At 43.4% G+C, this 21,884-nt stretch overlaps 1 protein-coding gene and 1 non-coding gene across 2 annotated transcripts in view; one reads left to right on the top strand and one right to left on the bottom strand.

Annotated features, from left to right (window-relative positions):
* LOC124798734 (Down syndrome cell adhesion molecule-like protein Dscam2) overlaps positions 1 to 21,884 on the bottom strand; it is a 444,553-nt gene that overhangs the window by 281,504 nt on the left and 141,165 nt on the right. The window contains exon 3 of the mRNA XM_047262262.1: positions 14,080 to 14,241. Coding sequence (XP_047118218.1) covers positions 14,080 to 14,241 — 162 coding nt within the window. The remainder of the gene's footprint in view (positions 1 to 14,079; positions 14,242 to 21,884) is intronic.
* On the top strand, positions 19,746 to 19,819 carry Trnat-ugu. The gene has a single exon. It is a non-coding gene; the product is annotated as a tRNA-Thr (tRNA).

Below are 21,884 nucleotides of genomic sequence, written 5' to 3'. Positions count from 1 at the left end.
ATACAATTCCTCCTGCAAAGCAGTGAGAAGTTCACGTAACGGTGACGCAGGTTGAGAACGATGGAGCACCTTTCTCTTCAGAGTAGACCGCTATGGCTCAATAACACTGAGACCTGGTGAGAGTAGATACGACAATTCATCCTCGTCCTCACAAAACCAGCCCTGGATGATGCGAGCCTTCTACATCACATCTACATGATTACTCCGCAATTCACAATTAAGTGCGTGGCAGAGGGTTCATCGAGCCACGTTCAAGCTATTTCTCTACGGTTCCACTCTTCTGCCAGTGCGTGGGAAAAGCGAGCACTTACATCTTTCTGTACGAGCTCTGATCGCTCTTATTTTATCATAACTATCATTTCTCGCCAAATGGGTGGGACAGAAAGTTGGCGATTGAAATTTCACGACAAGATTCTCCTGCAATGAAAACGCCATTGATTGCCATCCTAATTCACATATTATGTCCGTTGCACTCTATCCCATATTTCGCGATAATACAAAACGACCTGCCCTCTTTGAACTTTTTCGACGTCCTTCGTCAGTCTCGTCCGATTCGGATCCCACACCGCACAGAAATCCTCCACAACAGGGCGGGCAAGCGTGGTGTACGCAGTCTCTTCAGTCGATCTGTTGCATTTTCTAAGTATTCTATTAATAAAGTGCTGTCGTTAGTTTGCTTTACCCACAACATTATGTTTGTGATCGTTCCAACTGAAGTTAACCGTAATTGTAATCGCTAAGAATTTAGCTGGATTTACAGACTTTAGATATGTGTGATTTATTGTGTAACCGAAACTTAGGGGATTTCTTTTAGTATTCGTGTGGATAACTTCACACTTTTCGTTATTTAGAGTCAACTGCCACTTTTTGTACCATACAGTTATCTTGTCTAAATCATTTTGCAGTTGGTTTTGATCATCTGATGACTTTACAAGACGGTAAATGACAGTGTCATCTGCAAACAGTCTAAGACGGCTGCTCAGATTGTCTCCTACGTCGTTTATGTAGATCAGAAACAGCAGAGAGTATTGTGAACAAGGAGGCATAAACATTGCACTGTGGGATGGACCTGATCAGCCAAAATAGTCACATAATTCTTGACTCTAGTGCGTCCTTCCTGAGTAACCCTGGGGTCCACTGAATACCACGATGTGGCTGCCCTCATTATCACCGAACTCCTGCCATATTTCTCTTGGGGCGTACACCCAGCCAGGAGTTGGAAACAGTTGAAACAAGATTTATCCGATCAGACGGTATTCTTCTACTGCTCCATAGCCCAAGTTTTATGACTTCGACACCACGTTTTCATGTTACGAGTTTTCCCAGCACTGATGAATGGTTCTGGATTTCCAACTCGCTCTGCAGGTCCCAGATCCGAGAGCTCCCTTCGCGTTGTTTTGGTGCTGACATGGTTCACAAATCCGATATTTAGGTCTACAGTGACTTTTTCAGCCGTCGTCCTCTTATTTTTCATCGCACTCCATTTCAATGACGAACACTCAAGAAAGACTTTTGTCCATGTTTTCACTTTTCGGTATAAATCTTCGATACGATGCTTCTTGAAACAACAAACATTTCGGTTACGCAAGCATTAAAATTATGACTACGTTCGAATTCGTTTAATATTAATGGCCTCAGCTACACAGAGCACTGTTCTGACCACGGCGGACACTTGCAGTGTTGGTTAGTTGATTTCGGGGATAGGACCAAACATGGAGTTCATCGGTCCCATTGGGTTAGGGAAGGATGGGGAAGGAAGTCGGCTGTGCCCTATCAAAGGAAGCATCCCGGCATTTGCCTGAAGTGATTTAGGGAAATCGGGAAACTTAAATCAGGATGGCCGGACGCGGGTTTGAACTCTCGTCCTTCCGAATGTGAATCCGCATAAGATGAGACTGACGAAGGACGTCGAAAAAGTTCAAAGAAGGGTAGGTCGTTTGTATTATCGTGAAATAGGGGATACAGTACACCAGATATAATACGTGAATTAGGATGGCAATCAACGGCGTTTTCATTGTGGGAGAATCTTGTCGTGAAATTTCAATCACCAACTTTCTGTGCCACCTCGCTTGGTGCAGTGTATCGAGGACGTTGCAGAGGGGTCGTTCGAGGTCAAATATAAAAGCGTGTCCTGAGGCTTGGATAGCATCTGCATATATGTTCAAGCATGTATTTCTCGCGGTGTTTCCATATTTTTTCCCAATCTCGGTATTGATACTAACGCATTTGGTTGAAATTGCATCAAACGTTCCTCAGTTATGCTTTTATGTCACCACCATTGACTCCCACTCTCAGCCATTAGGGTGCTAGGGGTGTCTAGCTGTGATAGCAGTTTTTTGCAGACAGCTCTAAGACCCACACAGAACACGTGGGTTATGTCAAGCAACTGATGCATCCTGACAGAACATCAGGAAAAGATGGTCAAATGACCTGCAACAACTTCTCCCTCTCTCTTTCTTTCTCTCTCTCACTCTAGATTGCATCATCAGTCTACTATAAAATCGTACCTTGTTACAATTCCATCTCAATCGACCACTCCATCCACTCTACGTCATCCTTTAACGCAGATGCAAGTAAGTTTAGAGGCAGATGGTCTCCCTGAAAAGCGTCAAATACAGTAGTCAACTCGCATGTATGACTGTTAACTCAATAGGCATACAGTAGAATGCTGCCTCGACGGACGAAAAATGACTGTTTCTCTGGTTCCCTTCACTTCCATGTCGATGTTTTCCCTCAATTGATACGTATTTTTCGCAATTCTATCGATTTTATGTCCGTTCTACCCATGCGATCATGACATTACCTCTCGTTCCGTGTTCTAAAATTGATTGTAAATGTAGTACAGCTGGCAACACCTAGCGCAAATGCACTGATCGGGAGGCACAGGACAGCACTGTACTCGATTGTATCCAGTCGCCTCCACACCACATGTTGCACGTTTTCAGAGCGTCTGCTCTGTTCTCCGTATGTCTGTGTATGTGCATGTGTCGCAGATGGCTTCCAGGACCAGGTCCTGGAATACTGTGATAGCAAAGGGAAGAGTATGTCAAGTCGTAAGAATTGTACAGATATTTCTATTTCCAGAGCCACACCCATCAGCAGGGTGTATATCACATACTTCACTCATTGTTAAAAGTCGTTCAACAGAGACTGTGATCATAATATTTAATTGCAAGTACAGTTATAAAATATATATGTGATCGGTTTCCTAGAATGATTCTCTGACTGGGGGTGCGTGCTGCGCAGCGCCGGTGGCTTGTGGCGGGAATAATTCATGTTTCTGTCTAATGGTTGGAGCTGTCCGAATGGAGAGACCTGTTGAGATGAAGGAATGTAGCTGACTTAACTGTGTTCTCCTCTAGATGTCTGAATAGCGAACTAATACTTTGTATGTGTTGGACAGCTTTCGAGATCGTGTGGAAATTTGAGAAGATTTAATATGGGCCTGTGGTCTAGAAACAAGCCTGTCTTTGTACAGCAGTTCAGAGAGTGACTTTGGTCCACTGAGGGCGCTCTAGTCACGCGTCGGAAGCGGGTGACTTGTGACCATCGGCTGCGGGAAAATTATCTAGTGCTGTGAGGAGTATATAAAGTGCTGTCTGTCTTCGCGGTATATGTACAAAGTGTCTATCAATATGAATGATGTAAAAGGGGCGATTTTTTAAGGCACAGGATACTACAGCGACATGACGTGCAGTGATGTATTGCCGGGTTGGAGATCGGTTTCACGCTCTAATATTCAAGCTCCCGTCCTCAGTGGGAGAGCAGTGTAATTGCGCAAGAGTCTTTCCATATTTGACGATATGTAGGTCACTTTTGCAAGGTTTAAATGTCAGTGCAATATGGCGATCTGTACAAAATAGTTTTTTGCCACTGAAAGTTTCATCTGCAGAAAACAATGGCAGACGGTGCTCTCACACTGGCAGCAGTTTGATGAGTAAATTCAGTGATGAACGGGCTGCCCCATTAGGATTGGTATGGAGAAAGCAGTTGATGTTATTCTAGAACAGATTTCTATAGCGCGTCCAGAGGGGGGGGGCTTGCCTGTTATTTACATAGACACGTGACATCAATATCGTCCTGTGCGGTCCAGTGGTCAGGGGATGGCAGGCGGTGCGTGCATGCATTGGAGTTCTCTGACATCATTATAACACTCGAAGAACTCTAACTGTAGACACGAATTTCACCTGCTGGCTGCTATCAGCAGCAGTGGTGGCTCGCAGCGGTGTCAATGCATGTGCATGTTGGAGCCTCTGATATGTCGTGGTTGATGATAGTTCAAAAGCGTTTTTATGGGCAATGAGTGTTTGTGCACTGCATTATTTTCGGCTGTTTAAGCATTGTGAGCATGTTTGCTTAGCGTTACACATGCATTATTTTTTGACAATTTACGAGTTGCTTTGCATGTCTGTATGCTGTGTACTGCATTATTTCGGTAATTTACGAGGTGTTTGCTTGTCTGTACGTCAGTGTACAGCATTATTTCGGTGATTTACGAGTAGTTTGCAGGTCTGTATGCTGTGTACTGCATTATTTCGGTAATTTATGAGTTGTTTGCGTATCTGTATATCAGTGTACAGCATTATTGATGAGTAGTTTGCAGGTCTGTAAACTGCGTATTGTGACCCCAAGCACGTCAGAGCGAGTGTTTGTAGCAATGTAATAAATATACTATGTCAAATCCATCTCTAAATAAATTGTTCCGAAATAAATAAAGTACACACCTTCCTCTCTCCAGCATCTGAGAAAGGCTGAGTCCTTTTACTGCCATTTTACCCCTCCAGACCGCCATCTTAGATTTTGTCAAAAAATGTTCAAATGTGTGTGAAATCTTATGGGACTTAACTGCTAAGGTCATCAGTCCCTAAGCTTACACACTACTTAACCTAAATTACCCTAAGGGCAAACACACACACCTATGCCCGAGGGAGGACTCGAACCTCTGTCGGAACCAGCCACACAGTCCATGACTGCAGCGCCTTAGAGCACTCAGCTAATCCCGCGCGGCTACGTTTTGTCATGGGAGGGACGATGGTGCCCTCTGGTGGCAGTACTGTGTACTAGGTCAGTTGGACTCTGGACATCATGGTGAACACACTAGATGGAGGTACTGCCTCTAATTGTTGAAATAAAGACTGCCTGCAAAATAAAGACTTACGTCCATCCAATCCAGCACCCAAGCACAGGCTGAGTCCTTTTCCCACCAATTCCAAGGAAGAGGTAGCGGTCAGATGACTTACGTTAGTGGAGGTAGCCCCCAAGTGATCTATTTTCCCGCCTTGTCCTGATGGAGTTTGGACTTCCGCCATTTTCTGGGGGTGGGGTGGGGAGGGGGAGGTGATGGGGTTAGGTTAGTGGAGGTAGCTCAATTAACCTGTCTTACTACCTAAATTTGAACTTCCCGCCACAGCATCATTGCGACATTGCTATATCTACTGCCACCATTTTGAGTAAATTTGGTTACAATGAAACATGGGGCAGTGCTCTCTTTGTCCCACTACTAACAGGCATTTACATATTTAAGGCCTAGTCGACTGTAGCCTTATAGTCAGAACTGTCTCGGAATTTGCCTAGAGTAATTTAGGAAAATAATGGAAAAATCTAAATCATGGTGGTTGGAAGAATTTTGGAACTTCCATCTTTCTACTCAAACAGTGCTGCCTCATTCAATTTATCCCAAGTGGACAATACCGTTTTACAAATAAGTTATTTACGCGCCACTTTAAATAAGTAATGGAACACATTTGTTTTCTAGGCCAATTGTGCATGGAAAAATGCAGATTTTGCTGTCGGAAATGTTGAAATATTCCCGCTTCAGCCCATATAGTTTCATGAAGTTCTGATAAATGGCGGCACTATAAACATTCAAAATAGCATCGGCAACGGGAGTCCGTTCTAAGCAGAGAGCTGTCATTGAGTTTCTTTTGGCGGGAAACCAGAGCATCGTAAGTTTTCATAGGCACCTGCGGAATGTGTACGGAGACCTGGCAGTGAGCAAAAGCGTGGCGAGTCATTGGGCAAGGTGTCTGTCTTCATCGCCACACTGTCGCACAAACCTCTCCGATCTGCCGCGTACCGGCCAGCCGGTGACAGCTGTGACTCCTGCACTGTTGAAATGTTCGGGCATTCTCATTTGAGGTGATCGATGGATCATAGTCAAACATCTCGCTGCTCAGCTGGAGGTCTATGCTGACAGTGCTGATACACTCATCCACCAATTGGGGTACTCAAAGATGTGTAACTGAGGGGTTGCTTGCCGCCTAACAAAAGACCAGAAAGAACAATGAAGGACTATCTGTGCGGAATTTATTGCGTCTTTCAAGGCTAACCATGATAATTTTTGTCGAATATCTTTACAGACGATGAAACATTGGTTCACCACTTTGAACCGGGAACAAAACGGCAATCCACGGAGTGGCGCCATACCACCTTTCCACGGAAGTGAAGGTTCAAAGCTTCATCCTCAGCTCGTAACGCAATGGCGACGGTCTTTTGGGGTTATTTTGCTTAATGTCCTCCCTCATGATGCAATGATGAACTCTGAAGTGTATCCTGCTACCCTCAGTAAATTGAAGAAACGGCTTCTGCATTTTCGTCACCACTAAAATTCAAACGAATTTCTCCTTCACTATGACAACGCAAAGCCTCACAGAAGTCTCAAGTATGCGCACCCCGGAGTAGTTCACAAAACTTCATCGCACGGTTCTTGCTCATCCTCTTTCCACCCCATATCTCGCACCAGCCGACTTCCATCTGTTCGGATCAATAAGTGATGCATTCCACAAGAAGCAGTATATGGATGGGGTGAAGGTTATTAATGCAGCAAGACGTTGGCTCTGACGTTGATGAGTACATTGGTAGGTACCATGCGGGCACAGAGACCCTCCCAGTAAAGTGCCGTTAGGCTGTGGCATTGAATGGAGATTGCTGAAAAAATGAGTTTTATAGCCAAAAGAGTGGGGAGTAATATGGCGTATAGGGATCCTGAATAAAACCAACCTGCTTTCAGAAAAAAAAAAAAATTTGCTGCATTACTTTCTGAATGTCCCTTATAGTAATATAAAAGACTACTGCTACCTGTTCATTCATTTCTCACCCCCAGCCACTACACATATTGTTTCATAACACTACATACACAATGAGCTGAAATCAGGATCGTTATGCTACTGCAATTTCCCATTTGCTAGCCTGAAAAACTTAGTCAGCGTCCTTCTATAAAGAGTGACAGGTTGATTTCAGAAATAGGATGAGGTATTTCTATTATAAATTGCATAGGTTTGGGAGCAAGCTTTTTCAAAGAAGAATAAAGGAAGGAAAAGTATAGTGTGAAAAAGCTATGTGGAATGATAAATGTTTTATTATCGTTATTATTATTATTTATTTGTGTTACATTTCTCACCAAACCTCTACTCTGTGTTATCTAAGTAATCCAGCAAAGTACAGAAAGTATTTCTTAACAGGTACTTTTTAACTGCCTTTTTAAATAAGTTTGTTTTAGCAACTCCTTTACTCTCCTTCGGCAGCTAATTGTACATTTTTATTCCTTGGTAGAAAATGCTGTTTTGTGTTTTATGTTTATTCTTTCTTGATATATGTAATTTCAGTCGAGATCTTGTTCCGTGGTCACGGAGAGAGTCTGTAAAAATCCCCAGCATTTTGAAGAGAGCTTTACAATGAGCTCGTCTGTTGTTTTCGATTATTATTCTTATCTTCATTTTCTGCAGTTTGAACACAGTTTTCACTGATGGAAGAAATTGCTACACGAAGGAGGAGTTGTGCAACATAAACGAAAGATGGTAAGCGTGAAAGATGGTAGGCATGTTTCTACATCTGAAAGATGATGTCTATTTCAGTTTCATGCCATTCGCATAAGAGTGGCGCTAGTAGCACTGTAATGAGCATGCGAATCAGGTTTGCTTTAATACACGCTGTAATGGATGTGACGGTTGGCTAGCTTCGACATTGGATGTGGTGAGTTGATTTTAGTCAAGAACGCATTTAAGGCGACTAAGACGCCACTATCAGCACCTCACTGAATTTGAATGAGGTCGTTTAATAGGGCTACAAGAATCTGGATGTTCCTTATATGATATTACTTCAGACTTTGCAGGAATGTAGTCTCTGTACATGATAGCTAGCAGCTGTGGTCACGAGAATGTACGGCCCCAAGAAGATTCGGCTCCTGACAGCCATGTGACTATAGTGCGTGTCATTTACGACGGCAGCCGAGTTTAGGTTCGTTCTGCGCATCTGACGTCACAAAACACAGTCAGCCAATGAACAGAGAACGACGTTGCCAGAGCTCTACTGCAATGCAGAGCACGGACGAGTGTCTTCAGTTTTAGAAACGTTCAGTCACAAATAAAGTAACTGAACAAAAGCAATGTCTTTATAGCAGACTTTCTTTTATAGAAAGTTTGGAAAAAAGCATTCTTTATACCATATTGTATTAATTAATTAAACCAAACAAGCAATAAGCCTCCTAATTCAGGCGATAGCAAGGAAAGGTGTTTGTACCATTCTCACGAACCACTTTTCCTCAATAAAGAACAGCGGTAATTGTTTATTTCTTATTGTACTTCGATGAAACGTGAGTAATTCATAGTTATGCCAACAGTGTTTGTCGGTATTTTGCGTGATGTTTTAGAGTCCTCCAGGAGTCCTATTCAATGATGAGCTGCGTTAGCGTAATGGTTAAGGTGTTTGGCTAGTAAGCAAAAGGTTCTGAGTTCAAACCATGTTCGGTATTTAATATCTTCTTTATTCAAAAACAATAACAAGGTGTCTTACTTTATGAATTTTATTCGTTTGAATGTAATTTTTTGGAATTTCTAGTACTTTGTCTCTTCATTACAATCATAATAAGTTTTCGGTTTTTCTAATTTTCTCCTACAATATTTCTTTTCACAGCAATTAAAAACAATGAAAAGGCTCACATACCATATTCATGTTATCTGTTTTGTTTGTATATCTCCTCTTCCACGGTCGCTGTTTTATTATTCATATTGAGATTTATTCTTTTGCGACAGTATTAAAAGTATTATTTAGAGCAGAATTTTGGCTCGTATGGTGTCGAGCTACTTGATTGTCTGACGCAATTCTTTGCTTCGCTGCTTTGGCAACATCATCATATTCAATGTTTTCGTCGACTGATCTATGATTTGGCAAGTATTTGCTGTCCATTGTGACAAACACAAATTGTTTGCGCACTGTGCCTCACTGACAATATATTTTAGTTTCTATGTTTTATTACGTCCACAATTCAGTTTTGTGTAGGCCTACTTCGCCAACTTTGTTTTAATCAGAACTTTTTAGAAAAAAGCGAAATGATTCTGGTGTAAATAAAACTTTTATTACAGACGCGAAAGACGGAATATTTCTCAATATTACATACGACACCTATCTGGTACTTAAATTAAATGAGATATTGTTATACAGTAAATTTTATATGAAATTTAGGTATCTTGTCCACATTTCATTCTCAACATTGTGGGAACTGAAATCGACCATACGGAAAGTATACACTATGGACTTTTAACTCTGCAAACTCTTCAGAATTTCGTGCAGTGGTTTACTACATTTAATGCTGCACAATAACTGCGTTGAACATCGAAACAAAATGAAGTCATTTATGGGGGGGAAGGTATCAGTCAAGAAGATGTGTAAAAATCAAATTTTTGGGCCAAATAGTTTTTGCGAAATCGAATGATAAGTGTGTCAAGCAGTCGGAACATCATGTGTCAGCACAGGCGAGCAGTGCAGTGATGACAAAATCACGCACAGCCCGGAATGCGGGGAGCACGTCTCTGTACAGCGAAAGGGTTAATGCGGCCGTGGTGGCTTTACTTCATAAACTGCGCGCTCCCCCCTAAACGTAAGTTTGCGAACTATACTGTACTATGGCGCTGCTTCTCTTGCGTGTGCGTCGTGTGCAACTGGCAACGCAGCAATCTCCCGCGTCTGGGCGGGCATGCGCGAGCCGCCAAGATAAAAGAATTGAACTATACTGACAGAGCGGGCCATCGTGTTCGGCGTATGGCGCTGTCGCATTGTATTGCATCTGCACAGCAATTCTAGCGGGAATTCTGCAGCGTCTTCAGTGGTGTCAAGCAAGAGTTCATCGGAGGGCAGCGTGTAGGTGTGTTGTGTTTTCTGATGAAAGCTGGTTCTGCCTCGTTGCCAGTGACGGCCATCTGTAGATTAGAAGGAGACCAATTGAAGCCTGTAATCAGCCCGTCTGCGTGCCAGACACACTGCACCTACACCAGATGTTATGGTCTGGGGTGCGATTTCGTATGACAGCAGCAGCACTTTCGTGGTTGTCCCACACACCCTGAGCACAAATTTGTACGTCAGTCTCGTGATTCGACCTAATGTTATGTGTGAAGATCACTCGAAGTTTTACTCTGCCTTTTTGAACACATATTTCTATATTTCATTCTAAAATCGTCGTCTTGGAATGTGATTTGACAGAAATAGTTACAATCCCTAACCCATTGTTTATGATTACCACATGCAACAGTCTGAATATGCAATTAGAAAAAAAATCTACCTTATTCGCTGCCTGGCTGCTGTTTGCTGTTGCGCTTTCGAGAAATCTGCAACAATATTGTCAAGACGCGAGGTAAGTGGAAAATTTGATTAGGGCCAGACAACTGTTTTACTTCAGTTGCGCATTTAATAGAAAGTCGAGCTGCATTCAGATCAGTTAAGAGTTCAGTTCATATTAGGTTCTGTAAATTCCAGACAGAAACAAAAATATAGTGCGGAGGTTACATGGTTATCGTTTGACAGTTGGAGCGACACTGGTGAGAAAGCCGTCACATGCGTCGTAACGATAATGTTTGTTCTTAATTATTTTTCTACTTAATTTAAGAAATAGTTGTTATGTGCTTGCATTCCATGCATTAGTAAATTACCATGAAACATAATTATCGTAAAAAAAATGAGAAAACAACCGATCTTACTTATTCAGTGATATAAACTACAACTTAATCATGAAGACATATTTTCGAATCTGTTCATAATTGCAGGTTACTCCACTGAAACCAAGAGAATAACACATATTTCACTCATCAGAAGCATGTTTTTCTATAGTTGTCTGTTATTGTTCCGCCGTAACTTCAAGCGCCGGCACGTCGGCCTGAACGGTACCGCAGAGAAGGCTGTAAGACGACGTCAGCCAATAGCACGCTGCCTTGGACGACACCACGACAGGAGTGGCCCCTATAATTAGAGAATATGAGCGCCGCTCCGCCAAGCACGAGAAGACGAGCTGTGATATAAACTCTATAGCAGCGACGTATGAACTTGTGTGGTTGTTTCCATGGAAATTGCATACATCGAAGGACATTGATCATTCTCATGTCGCCATTTGCTTGAGACTCAGCTTCGTAGAAACGAAAAGTTAAGTATTGTCAATATAATTTATTGTAATAAACTTCATTGTGGAATGTAACAATATTATGAAAAGGAAAGTTGCTACTCACCTTATAGCGGAGATGCTGAGTCGCAGATAGCCACTACAAAAAGCCTCTCACAATTTAAGCTTTCGGCTGGTAAGGCCTTCGTCAACAATAGACGACAATATGTGTCTGTCGTCTGTTGTTGCCAAAGGCCTTACCAGCCGAAAGCTTAAATTGTGAGAGGCTTTTTGTTGCGCCTATCTGCGACTCAACATCTCCGCTATCTGGTGAGTAGCAACTTTCCTTTTGATAATATTATTGCGTTCCATCCTGGATTTTCCACTGTTTGAATAAACTACATTAATAATATTTGCTTGATTGTTGTCTAGCTATCCGAGAAAACAGCTTCCTAGGCACCCTATGTTAGACGATTGGGTAGGATCTCTCAATTATTATGACAGGCACTTTACTTGGCTCGTACAAAGTTTGTAGAGACTGTAATGATTCACTCATTCTTAGAATTCACTTGACTTTCTAATACTCTTATATTTTGGCACATCTAATTACTTTCACTTCGAAAGCGAATGCGCTGAAAACTCTAGCCGTTTGTGGCTCACATGTAGCAACAATCGTACAATTGGTTTCTTTTGTGTTGGGAAACAGTTTAATGCTTTTGAAGTTTTGTCATCGCGTCTGTGTGGTTTTCTCTTCCGCTAAAGGTGTCGTGGCTTATCTGGTACGTTAAATAATGTAAGCATTGGTTTCCATATAAGTTTTCTGCGTTCCATATCCACAGATTTGGTTGGAAGTGTAGCGAACAAAACTTCGCGTTATTATCTACATCTACGACGTTCTTCTGCAAGTGGTCAGGTCTCCTCCTACTCTCAGAATAAAACGATATTCTTCAGAAACTATGTATATATCACAAGAGAATTTCAAATAAGCTCTCCTGTAACGTATCGTTTCATACCTCCCAGGGTCCTTAATCATTTTTTAGTTATTGTCGATTTTTGGCACTACATACGTTGGCTCCCTATTGTAAAAACCATGCTGTTAATCCATATACAGGGTGATTCAAAAAGAATACCACAACTTTAAAAATGTGTATTTAATGAAAGAAACATAATATAACCTTCTGTTATACATCATTACAAAGAGTATTTAAAAAGGTTTTCTTTTCACTCAAAAACAATTCAGAGATGTTCAATATGGCCCCCTCCAGACACTCGAGCAATATCAACCCGATACTCCAACTCGTTCCACACTCTCTGTAGCATATCAGGCGTAACAGTTTGGATAGCTGCTGTTATTTCTCGTTTCAAATCATCAATGGTGGCTGGGAGAGGTGGCCGAAACACCATATCCTTAACATACCCCCATAAGAAAAATTCGCAGGGGGTAAGATCAGGGCTTCTTGGAGGCCAGTGATGAAGTGCTCTGTCACGGGCTGCCTGGCGGCCGATCCATCGCCTCGGGTAGTTGACGATCAGGTAGTTACGGACAGATAAGTGCCAATGTGGTGGCGCTCCATCCTGCTGAAATATGAATTGTTGTGCTTCTTGTTCGAGCTGAGGGAACAGCCAATTCTCTAACATCTCCAGATACTGTAGTCCAGTTACAGTAGCACCTTCGAAGAAAAAGGGACCAAAAACTTTATTGGCTGAAATGGCACAGAAAACGTTCACCTTAGGCGAGTCACGTTCATACTGAGTTGTTTCCTGCGGATTCTCAGTGCCCCATATACAGACATTGTGACGGTTGACTTTCCCGTTAGTGTGGAAAGTTGCTTCATCACTAAACACAATCTTTGAAATGAAAGATTCATCTGTTTCCATTTGAGTAAGGATAAAATAACAGAAATCGATTCTTTTAATCTTATCAGCTGCAGACAATGCTTGAACCAATTTCAGACGATAAAGTTTCATAACTAACCTTTTTCGTAGGACTCTCCATACAGTTGATTGTGGAATTTGCAGCTCTCTGCTAGCTCTGCGAGTCGATTTTCCTGGGCTGCGAACAAATGCTTGCTGGATGCGTGCTACATTTTCATCACTCGTTCTCGGCCGTCCAGAACTTTTCCCTTTGCAGAAGCACCCATTCTCTGTAAACTGTTTATACCAACGTTTAATACACCACCTATCAGGAGGTTTAACACCATACTTCGTTCGAAATGCACGCTGAACAACTGTCGCCGATTCACTTCTGCCGTACTCAATAACACAAAAAGCTTTCTGTTGAGCGGTCGCCATCTTAGCATCAACTGACGCTGACGCCTAGTCAACAGCGCCTCAAGCGAACAAATGTACAACTAAATGAAACTTTATAGCTCCCTTAATTCGCCGACAGAGAGTGCTTAGCTCTGCCTTTTGTCGTTGCAGAGTTTTAAATTCCTAAAGTTGTGGTATTCAATACTATTGACACTGATTCGATACAGTACTCAGAAGTGTAGCTTGCTAGCCGCTTGGTATGCTTTTGTCGCTGTGGACAACAAAAACACGGCGGAGTGTCGCCACTCAACCTAACTAGTGTTGTCTCATTGTTATCGCAGCTTAAATGGCTATTGTTTTCGCCTGCAGCTGTTGTCACTTCGCAGTTGGGAGCTATCACCATCACTGCCACCCCTCAGAGATGGTACCTTCCACCGTCTCTACTGTAGCAGATGGAGCCAACTTACCGGTGTCGGTGTTGGGGTAGATGTTGACGGCGCCGTCCTGCAGCCACGAGGTGACCATCACGTACTCGGCCACGTAGCTGGGCACCTGGCAGCGCAGCACCGCCGTGTTGCCGCTGATCACGTACTCGTCGTAGACCTGCACCTCGTACTTCTGCTTCACCACTGCAACACCCAAACACACATCCTAAGACGGCTACTTCGTACTCCAAAACCTTCTCGTATAGTCATCCACATTAGGGTACAAAACTTAAACATAACAAGGATGAGGAAAATGGAATCAGGACAGATTCACGTCTAGTCCAGGTAGGACCGGGCTTCGGGTGTCGAGAGGAAAGGGGGCGCTGATACACCTCGATCGGCGCTGTTCGATACAGTTGGGAAAAAAAGGGTGTGCACAACCATGATTGAAGAGAATTAGCGATTGTGTTGACTAAATCAGAAACTGTAACAGCTGTTTTCCAGGCACCGTATGTAACCGGGCTAGCAAATGCATTTCACACCTTAACATGTAAACGCGACGGCGAAAAACGGTTTCTGAAATTCGGTTTTCGTATTTCGGAAGAAACATCGCATGTAAACGTAGTGTATGAGTGCGTAACAGATCCAGTAACTCAAATACATTTGAGTCATTCACAAAAGCAACAGTGCTGCCAGCTGTCGGAATTCTTCATTCGACGCCTCTATTACGGGCTCCAACTATCCTCTTGCGTGGGCGGGGTGAAGTTTGAAAACCAGAGAACTGTGTGGCAACAAAGCAATAAATGAAATGTTCTCACCAGAATCCATCTAAGCAGACAGCGAATCGATTGTATACTTACAGAAGAAAAAAATTAATGTTAATTGAGAGGTGGTGGAGTGTTTCGCGAAGGCTGATTTGCCGAACTCTAAAGCTGAACAATTACAGAGCCATGGAGATGGGATCTTCGATAGTGCAGGCAATCTCATTTTACTTCTAGAGGTACCTCTGGAGAGGGAGGACGTTTCTTGCTTACTTACATTCTGGGTAACGTATGACTTGATTTAACTCTTAGCAGGGTCAGTACTGGACTTCATAAGCAGATGATATGCATATAAGAATATACAGCCTACAGTTGCAGGTTAACTTTATCGTTAACCTAGGTTTCAACGTTAGTAATAACGTCTTCTTCAGAACATAAAATATTATATAAATGTTTGCCTAAAACAAGCCATGTCCTAAGTCAACTTTATAAAATTTGATGCATAACCATAAGGTTTTATCACTTCTATTAAACAAGCTGTAGCAAATTCACTTTAAGCCCTTTGAATGGGACTCGTCGTGTGACTAGAGACTAGGTTAACGATAAAGTTAATCTGCAACTGTAGGCTGTATATTCTTATATAAATAATATCAGTTGCTGTCGCTGCATAAAAATGTTAAACAGATGATATGCCCTGTGGAGGCACATTAAAAGCGTCAGGACAGTTAGGCTGAATAATTGTTAGTATCTAATTATTTCCAAGTATTTTTTGATTGTATATAGTACAGTTAATTGAGCCTTACCATAAATATCATGAGTGCTAGGCACATTCACTCTCACAAGTCTACGAGTTACAGTATTGTGGATTTTAGGCCGTTTGCGGGAATGTGTTTGGAATAAATTATTGTGATTATTTAATTTGTATCGTGAGTTGGTGTAATACATTCCAGACTCACTTCATGGCTATGCAACAGTCCTCTTCTGTCCGCAGCTCGTGGTCTTGTGGTAGCGTTCTCGCTTCCTGCGCACGGGGTCCCAGGTTCGATTCCCAGCGGGGTCAGGGATTTTCTCTGCCTCGTGATGACTAGGTATTGTATGTTCTTCATCATCATTTCATCTTCATTGACTCGCAAGTCGCCAAAGTGGCGTCAACTAAAAAGGACTTGCAATACGGGGGCCGAACTTCCCGCATGGGGCCTCCCGACCAACAATGCCATACGATCATTTTCAGTCCTCTTCCCCTCCCCCCCCCCCTCTGCCCCCCCGAATACACAATAAGAAAGAAAACACACGTAGACATGACATAAAAAGGGTACAGCACCAACACCTACAGAACGAGGAAAACTGGCATCTGACAATGGACAGCAAGCTCCATATCGCATTTTTGCGGATTGTTGGGATTGCAGATTATTCCTGCATGGTTATCGATTCGTGAAAACATAAAAAACGAATCCAGTGGTATTCTGCTATATACTGCCTCACTGAAAACAATCACCCAGAAATTGAGGACGAAACGAAACGAAACGAAACGAAACTTCACTGGTTGAGAGTGTATGTGATGTTATTTCGGTGATTACAAAAACGAGTCAAATTTACAAAGAACTTGCCAGTATGAGCTCAAGTATGGGTATGACGTTGTATTCCCTCTGACCTGGATGCATGCACTGACTCGTTTAGCAAGGGTGCTGTAAAGGTGTTGTACCCTCTTCTGATGCAAGCCAACTCACAACCGTTGTAACTGGCCCTTAATGTCCCCGACACAGGCTGTGGGACGGAGCTGACATCCGCGATGGTCACACTCATTTCCTATCAGGTACAGATCTGAGAAACTTATTGGCCACAGGAGTACCCAACAAAAAAATGGGTGTGAATTCCTATGGGACCGAACTGCTAAGGTCATCGGTCCCTAGACTTACACACTACTTAAACTTATGCAAAGAACAACACACAAACCCATGCCCGAGGGACTCGAACCTCCGGCGGGAGGCGCCGTGCAATCAGTGACGTGGCGCTTCTAACCGCGCGGCCACTTCGCGCGGCAGTACCCAACATCACGCATACAATACACAGACACACGTGCCGAGTGTGGACTAGCATTATCCTACTGCAAAATGGCACTATGATACCGTCACGTGAAGGCTAACTGTTACGTATTGAAATAGTAATAGAACGGGAGACAGCCAGGCATTTCTCAAGCACATGGAACTATGAGCACGAGTCAGCTGCTAGGCGTAAACATTTCGACACGGTTAATCAGTCACGAAGAGTGCGACATCAACACTTCTCTGAGTGAGTGGGGGTGATCTCAGAGAAAAAGTGTAAGTCAAGTGCAGACCAACCTGCGTCCGTTACTCTTGTAAGAAGGACTAGGCAGGACGCAACAATACCTGTCAGGGGTTTGATGAAGCAGTTACGATACTGAAACAAATTTATTAAGCCAATACAGCAAAAATGAAGACAGCTCATGACTCGTAATGAGCAAAACTGATTCGGTCATTACAAATGACGTCGTACAGCAAAGCAACTCTTCAGTGCCATAAATACTCCATCCCTCTAACCTAGAGTCAGTCAATCAGCAGGATCGATTGTGTTCATGGGGTTCCCACTCGATTCTCTGAATATTGTACTGCAACATCTTATGTGAAGATTGTTCCAGCTTTGGTCACACTCTTGATGCCTGTTGAGTGAGCGATAGCCACGAATGACAATGAACCAGCATCCAATACTGAAGCCGCCACTGATTGGTAGCCCACAAGTCCACCAGCACCGTTCCAGTTCAGGGTACCAACTGCTCTGGAACTTCAGCATGTTCAGGTGAAGCAGTCTACCAGACCGGCGGGCCAGGATCAACACTCAACACATCACAGAATCTGAAACTCCGGTACATCTGACGGAACAACACAGCCATTGACCTGAGAGGGACGAAGCACTCTCAGGACGGCATGTGAGCCAAACACACACGCGCCGGGGCTACAGTCTCATCCGTAATTGACCACCCGACGGAAAGTGCCTCCTGAACAGGCGGGAAAACCACTACACACTGAGTCACAGGCGTGCACTTGGGGCTGATGCCGTGATCATCAGTCCTCAGTCTGCTTCTGGATTCAGCAGATATTATTCTGGCTGAAAAAGCCACCAGACGCTGTGGAAGATAAGGTGACAAGACGTATTTTGAGGAATAAATTAAGTAATATATAACCTTGTTTTACTGAATCCAACAACGCCACACATGTTTCTCAGCCGCCATCTTGACGAAATAGAAGGGACGGAGCCTGGGAGTGGGTAATCCCTAAAAATTGGTGTCAGAAGTGGGATCCTGTGAGGAAGCCTGATGTCCCTGACATACTGTTCCCTCAGTCATTTCCAGCCACCCCTGAAGTTTAATCTGACGGCTTGCCATTCATCATGAATCCATCCTTTGTGGTCACAACACCACTCCAAATGCAGCGGGTTGTGTAGTGGCGTTAACGACAGCCTACACATGGGTCTGTAATTCCCTAGTCTGATTACTGCTAGCCTCCAGCCAATAGTGTGTGATGATGCAAAATGTTGCAGGGAGCCCATTACTTCTTCTCGGATGTCAGTTGCAGATGTGAAAGAGTTACGTGGTGCATTAAGCACAATACAGCAACGGTGGTTACGTGTGGTCGGCCAGAACATTGACGGCTTTACATCACCCTTCCCAACCGAATCAGTGCGTGCATACAAGTCAAAGGGGGTGGAACGTAATTCTGATAAGTGGATTCGTACTACCAAGTTCGCCTGCCCTCTTATTCCCACTTAGTCTACCATTGGGCCACTGTCACATCTGAATGCCCCGCGAATCTTAATGTTGCGTGATTAGGCCAGCCGGCGAAATGCAGTCCCACTATGAAACGCCTTTCAAATTCAGTCAGGTGTGAAAGACGACTATGCAGCTGGCCACCCAGGTCACCTGATCTGTCAGAGTGCGATTACTTCGTGTGGAGAGCCCTCAAGTCTAAGGTGTATCGCAACAACCCTCATAGTCTTCGAGAACTGCAGCAGAACATTTCGGACGAGATTGCAGCAATTCCAGCAGTCCAACTTCGATCCGCCTTCGGCAACTTGGTGATCAGTGACCAAAAGTTGCAACTGATGAATGGTGGTCACTTTCAACATCTGCTGTAGTCAGCTTAGTAGAGTATTTCCTTTCCTATGCTGTATTTCTTTGTACCCTGGAGCTCTGTTCACCGGGCCACTTTTGTTGTCTCCACGCTGTATATAGTGACCAAAGTGTGTTCATTTGTGGAAGACGTTGAAGATGAGGCGATCAGGGAACTCGCTTACCACGATCACCAAGACAGTGAAGCGTGTAGGTCCGCTATTATGGTAAGCAGGACAAAATTCGTTTGACTATACTGATGATTTGACACTGGAAAACGAGAACCGTTTCAGAGAAAAAAGTGAAAGAAAATCAGAAACAGAAAAAAACTGGACACTTATTTCTCGAAAGTACACTGAAAGTCACTGATTCGAAGTACAGTGTGTTTTAAGAGTAATTTTATAAATAAGTAGCCAGTTTCCAGCGAGTAAAGCGTTATGCTACAGTGAACTTCCAAATGGGTCATGTAGCATATCGTTAAATTCAACAGTTTCCGGTAAAAATGTGTATTTTTGGTTTTCCGTGCTTTTCGGTTACACGTGTAACTTTGGTTGCGGATTAATTGTATCACTGGGAGCAGGCTGTGCATCCAGCACAGAAGAAGGAGGTCAATGGCCGGTTAGCCTTAACTGTATGAAGATGGCATCTGTCCTTTCGGACGCATTGCCCGAACTCTTACGGGACTCAGTAACATTGTCTACCGCGAGTAATGAGTGTAGTGGGCAGGGGCACTACGAATGTAGTGTGTGGACATTAAGTTGTGAATGTGGGTCTCACGGGGAGCGTGCAAGGGATAAGTGCCTGCAGTTGCACTATCCTCTGTACCCTCGGTGGCTCAGATGGATAGAGCGTCTGCCATGTAAGCAGGAGACCCGGGGTTCGAGTCCCGGTCGGGGGGCACATTTTCAACTGTCCCCGTTGATGTATATCAACGCCTGTCGACAGCGTAGGGTCTTGATTTAATTATTATTTCATTCTAGAGTGCTGCATGGTCACCGACGGTATGTGTTCTTTCGGACGTGTGTCCAATTCTAGAGTGCGTTATCAAGTAGGCGTGACAACACACGTCGAATTAATTCAGAGATGCGCTACTAGGGTGAAACAGGACGGTATGGACCTTATGAATGTGTAACATTAATCTCAAGGAACGTAAATGGGAAGAAAGATGGTGTTTTAGCATACCACCATGTATGTGGATATTATTGAGAGCCTGAATGATCTATTGCGGCAACACTGACAGTAGATGAGCGCAGGAAATTGTCATTCTAATCATTCAACAATCCTGACACAATGTTGTGAGGCAGGTTAGCTAGCCGAAATAGTGAACTCAGTAGTACTGTACAGCCTCATGCAGCAAGGGGCAAGGCAGATTTGTGCACTGGACGCGGCAGAGGCGTTTTAGGACAGATGACTTGCAGTGGTGCATACGGACAACAACCGCGTCGCCGATGTCTAACAAGGGAAACTTCCCATCGCATCCCCTTCAGATCTAGTGGCAAAAGGTCCCAGTGGACAGGCCGTCAAAAACTGAAGACAGATCAAGCTTGAAAGCAGGAAGAAGGTGTGCTGGACTGTGAAAAAATGTAAAATAGAAAAGTGAACGATTCAAGAACAGCAGCTGCAATATAGAGCAGTCGGGAAAAGAAAAGGCGTCGTGGTTAAGTGGTTACGGTGTTCGACTGCCAACCGGGCTAGCCGTGTTTTCTTTTTTTTTCGGCTGTTCGCTTTGCTCAAATTCGATTCTGTGTCGTGGTGTAACGTCCGTTTGCAACAGCGAGACGGAAGGTAGGGACCTATAATGACAGTTGATTGTGTGCAACTACTCTATTAGCAGCCGAAAGGAAGTGGCTTTCGAACGGGAACCGCAAAAGTTTGATGGCTAGCCGACAAGTCAGCCGAACCCTCCACCAGGAAACACGTCTGGTGTGTCATACACGGCGTTAGTGACAGTACGTGTGTCACATGACAAGAATCTCTTGAGAGGCACCCACATGCCTTGCACATACTGTGGCATCAAGCAGTCAGGCCTGCAAGATGAGTGGTATGCCAAGCGAGTGGATTTATTCTTATTTCTTGAGTAACATCAATGACTGATTATGAGCTCTAGTACCTACAATTAAGCTACAAATTATTCTCCTGTTTGAATATTACGCAACGGAATCGGATAACGCACATCTGACTACTAGAAATTTACACAACTCTGATTGTTCACTACGCTCTGGCAGTACCACATTTTCTTTCTCACCCAACGGCTTTGATCGACACGTGGCTATCGCACTGAATATGAATGGCGCACACATTATAAATTCTGGATATCATGACTACACACTATTCGAAGAACAAGGCCACCAATCTTTTTATTTTCACTATCTTTTTTATTCCGATAAATTATATTATGATTCAAAGATAACTTAAACACACCATTACATTTTATACAACAATTACACATGAGAAACTCCGCCCAGTGCGCATGGCTTTACATTGGTGATTCTCTATCTTATGGTCTCGTTATTATCTGACGCTACAGTGCACTTTCTGGATAGGATGGTGGACCTTTTGCTATATCTCACACTTCGACTCTCACACCCATCATCACGAAAATTTCCTCCAGACTGAGCGGTACAAAAAGGAACATGCGTAACCCACTGCCTCTGAACCTATCTTGCTACACTCCCATGCAAACCACACATAATTAAATTACGTGAGATACATAACACTGGCAACATAAATACAATCACAAAGAATAGTCACAACGTTAGAATCACTTCACTTTCAGATTTCCCACTTCAATTAGTATTCATCCCAGTTTCACACGACACTTCCCCACTTCGTAATTTTTCTTTCCTACTACGAACTCTGGAGGATATATGCACGTCTTCCTGTGCAATGCAAGCCAAGTGGCGTTGCTGGATAGACGGCTGACTCACCTCGCTTCTCTCTCAGAGTATTAGAGTTTGGATCTA

The sequence above is a fragment of the Schistocerca piceifrons genome, chromosome 5 (genome assembly GCF_021461385.2).
Source record: "Schistocerca piceifrons isolate TAMUIC-IGC-003096 chromosome 5, iqSchPice1.1, whole genome shotgun sequence".
Taxonomy (NCBI): Eukaryota; Metazoa; Arthropoda; class Insecta; order Orthoptera; family Acrididae; genus Schistocerca; species Schistocerca piceifrons.
Note: the sequence above shows the minus strand (reverse complement) of the source record. Positions and strands in the feature narration are given on the sequence as shown.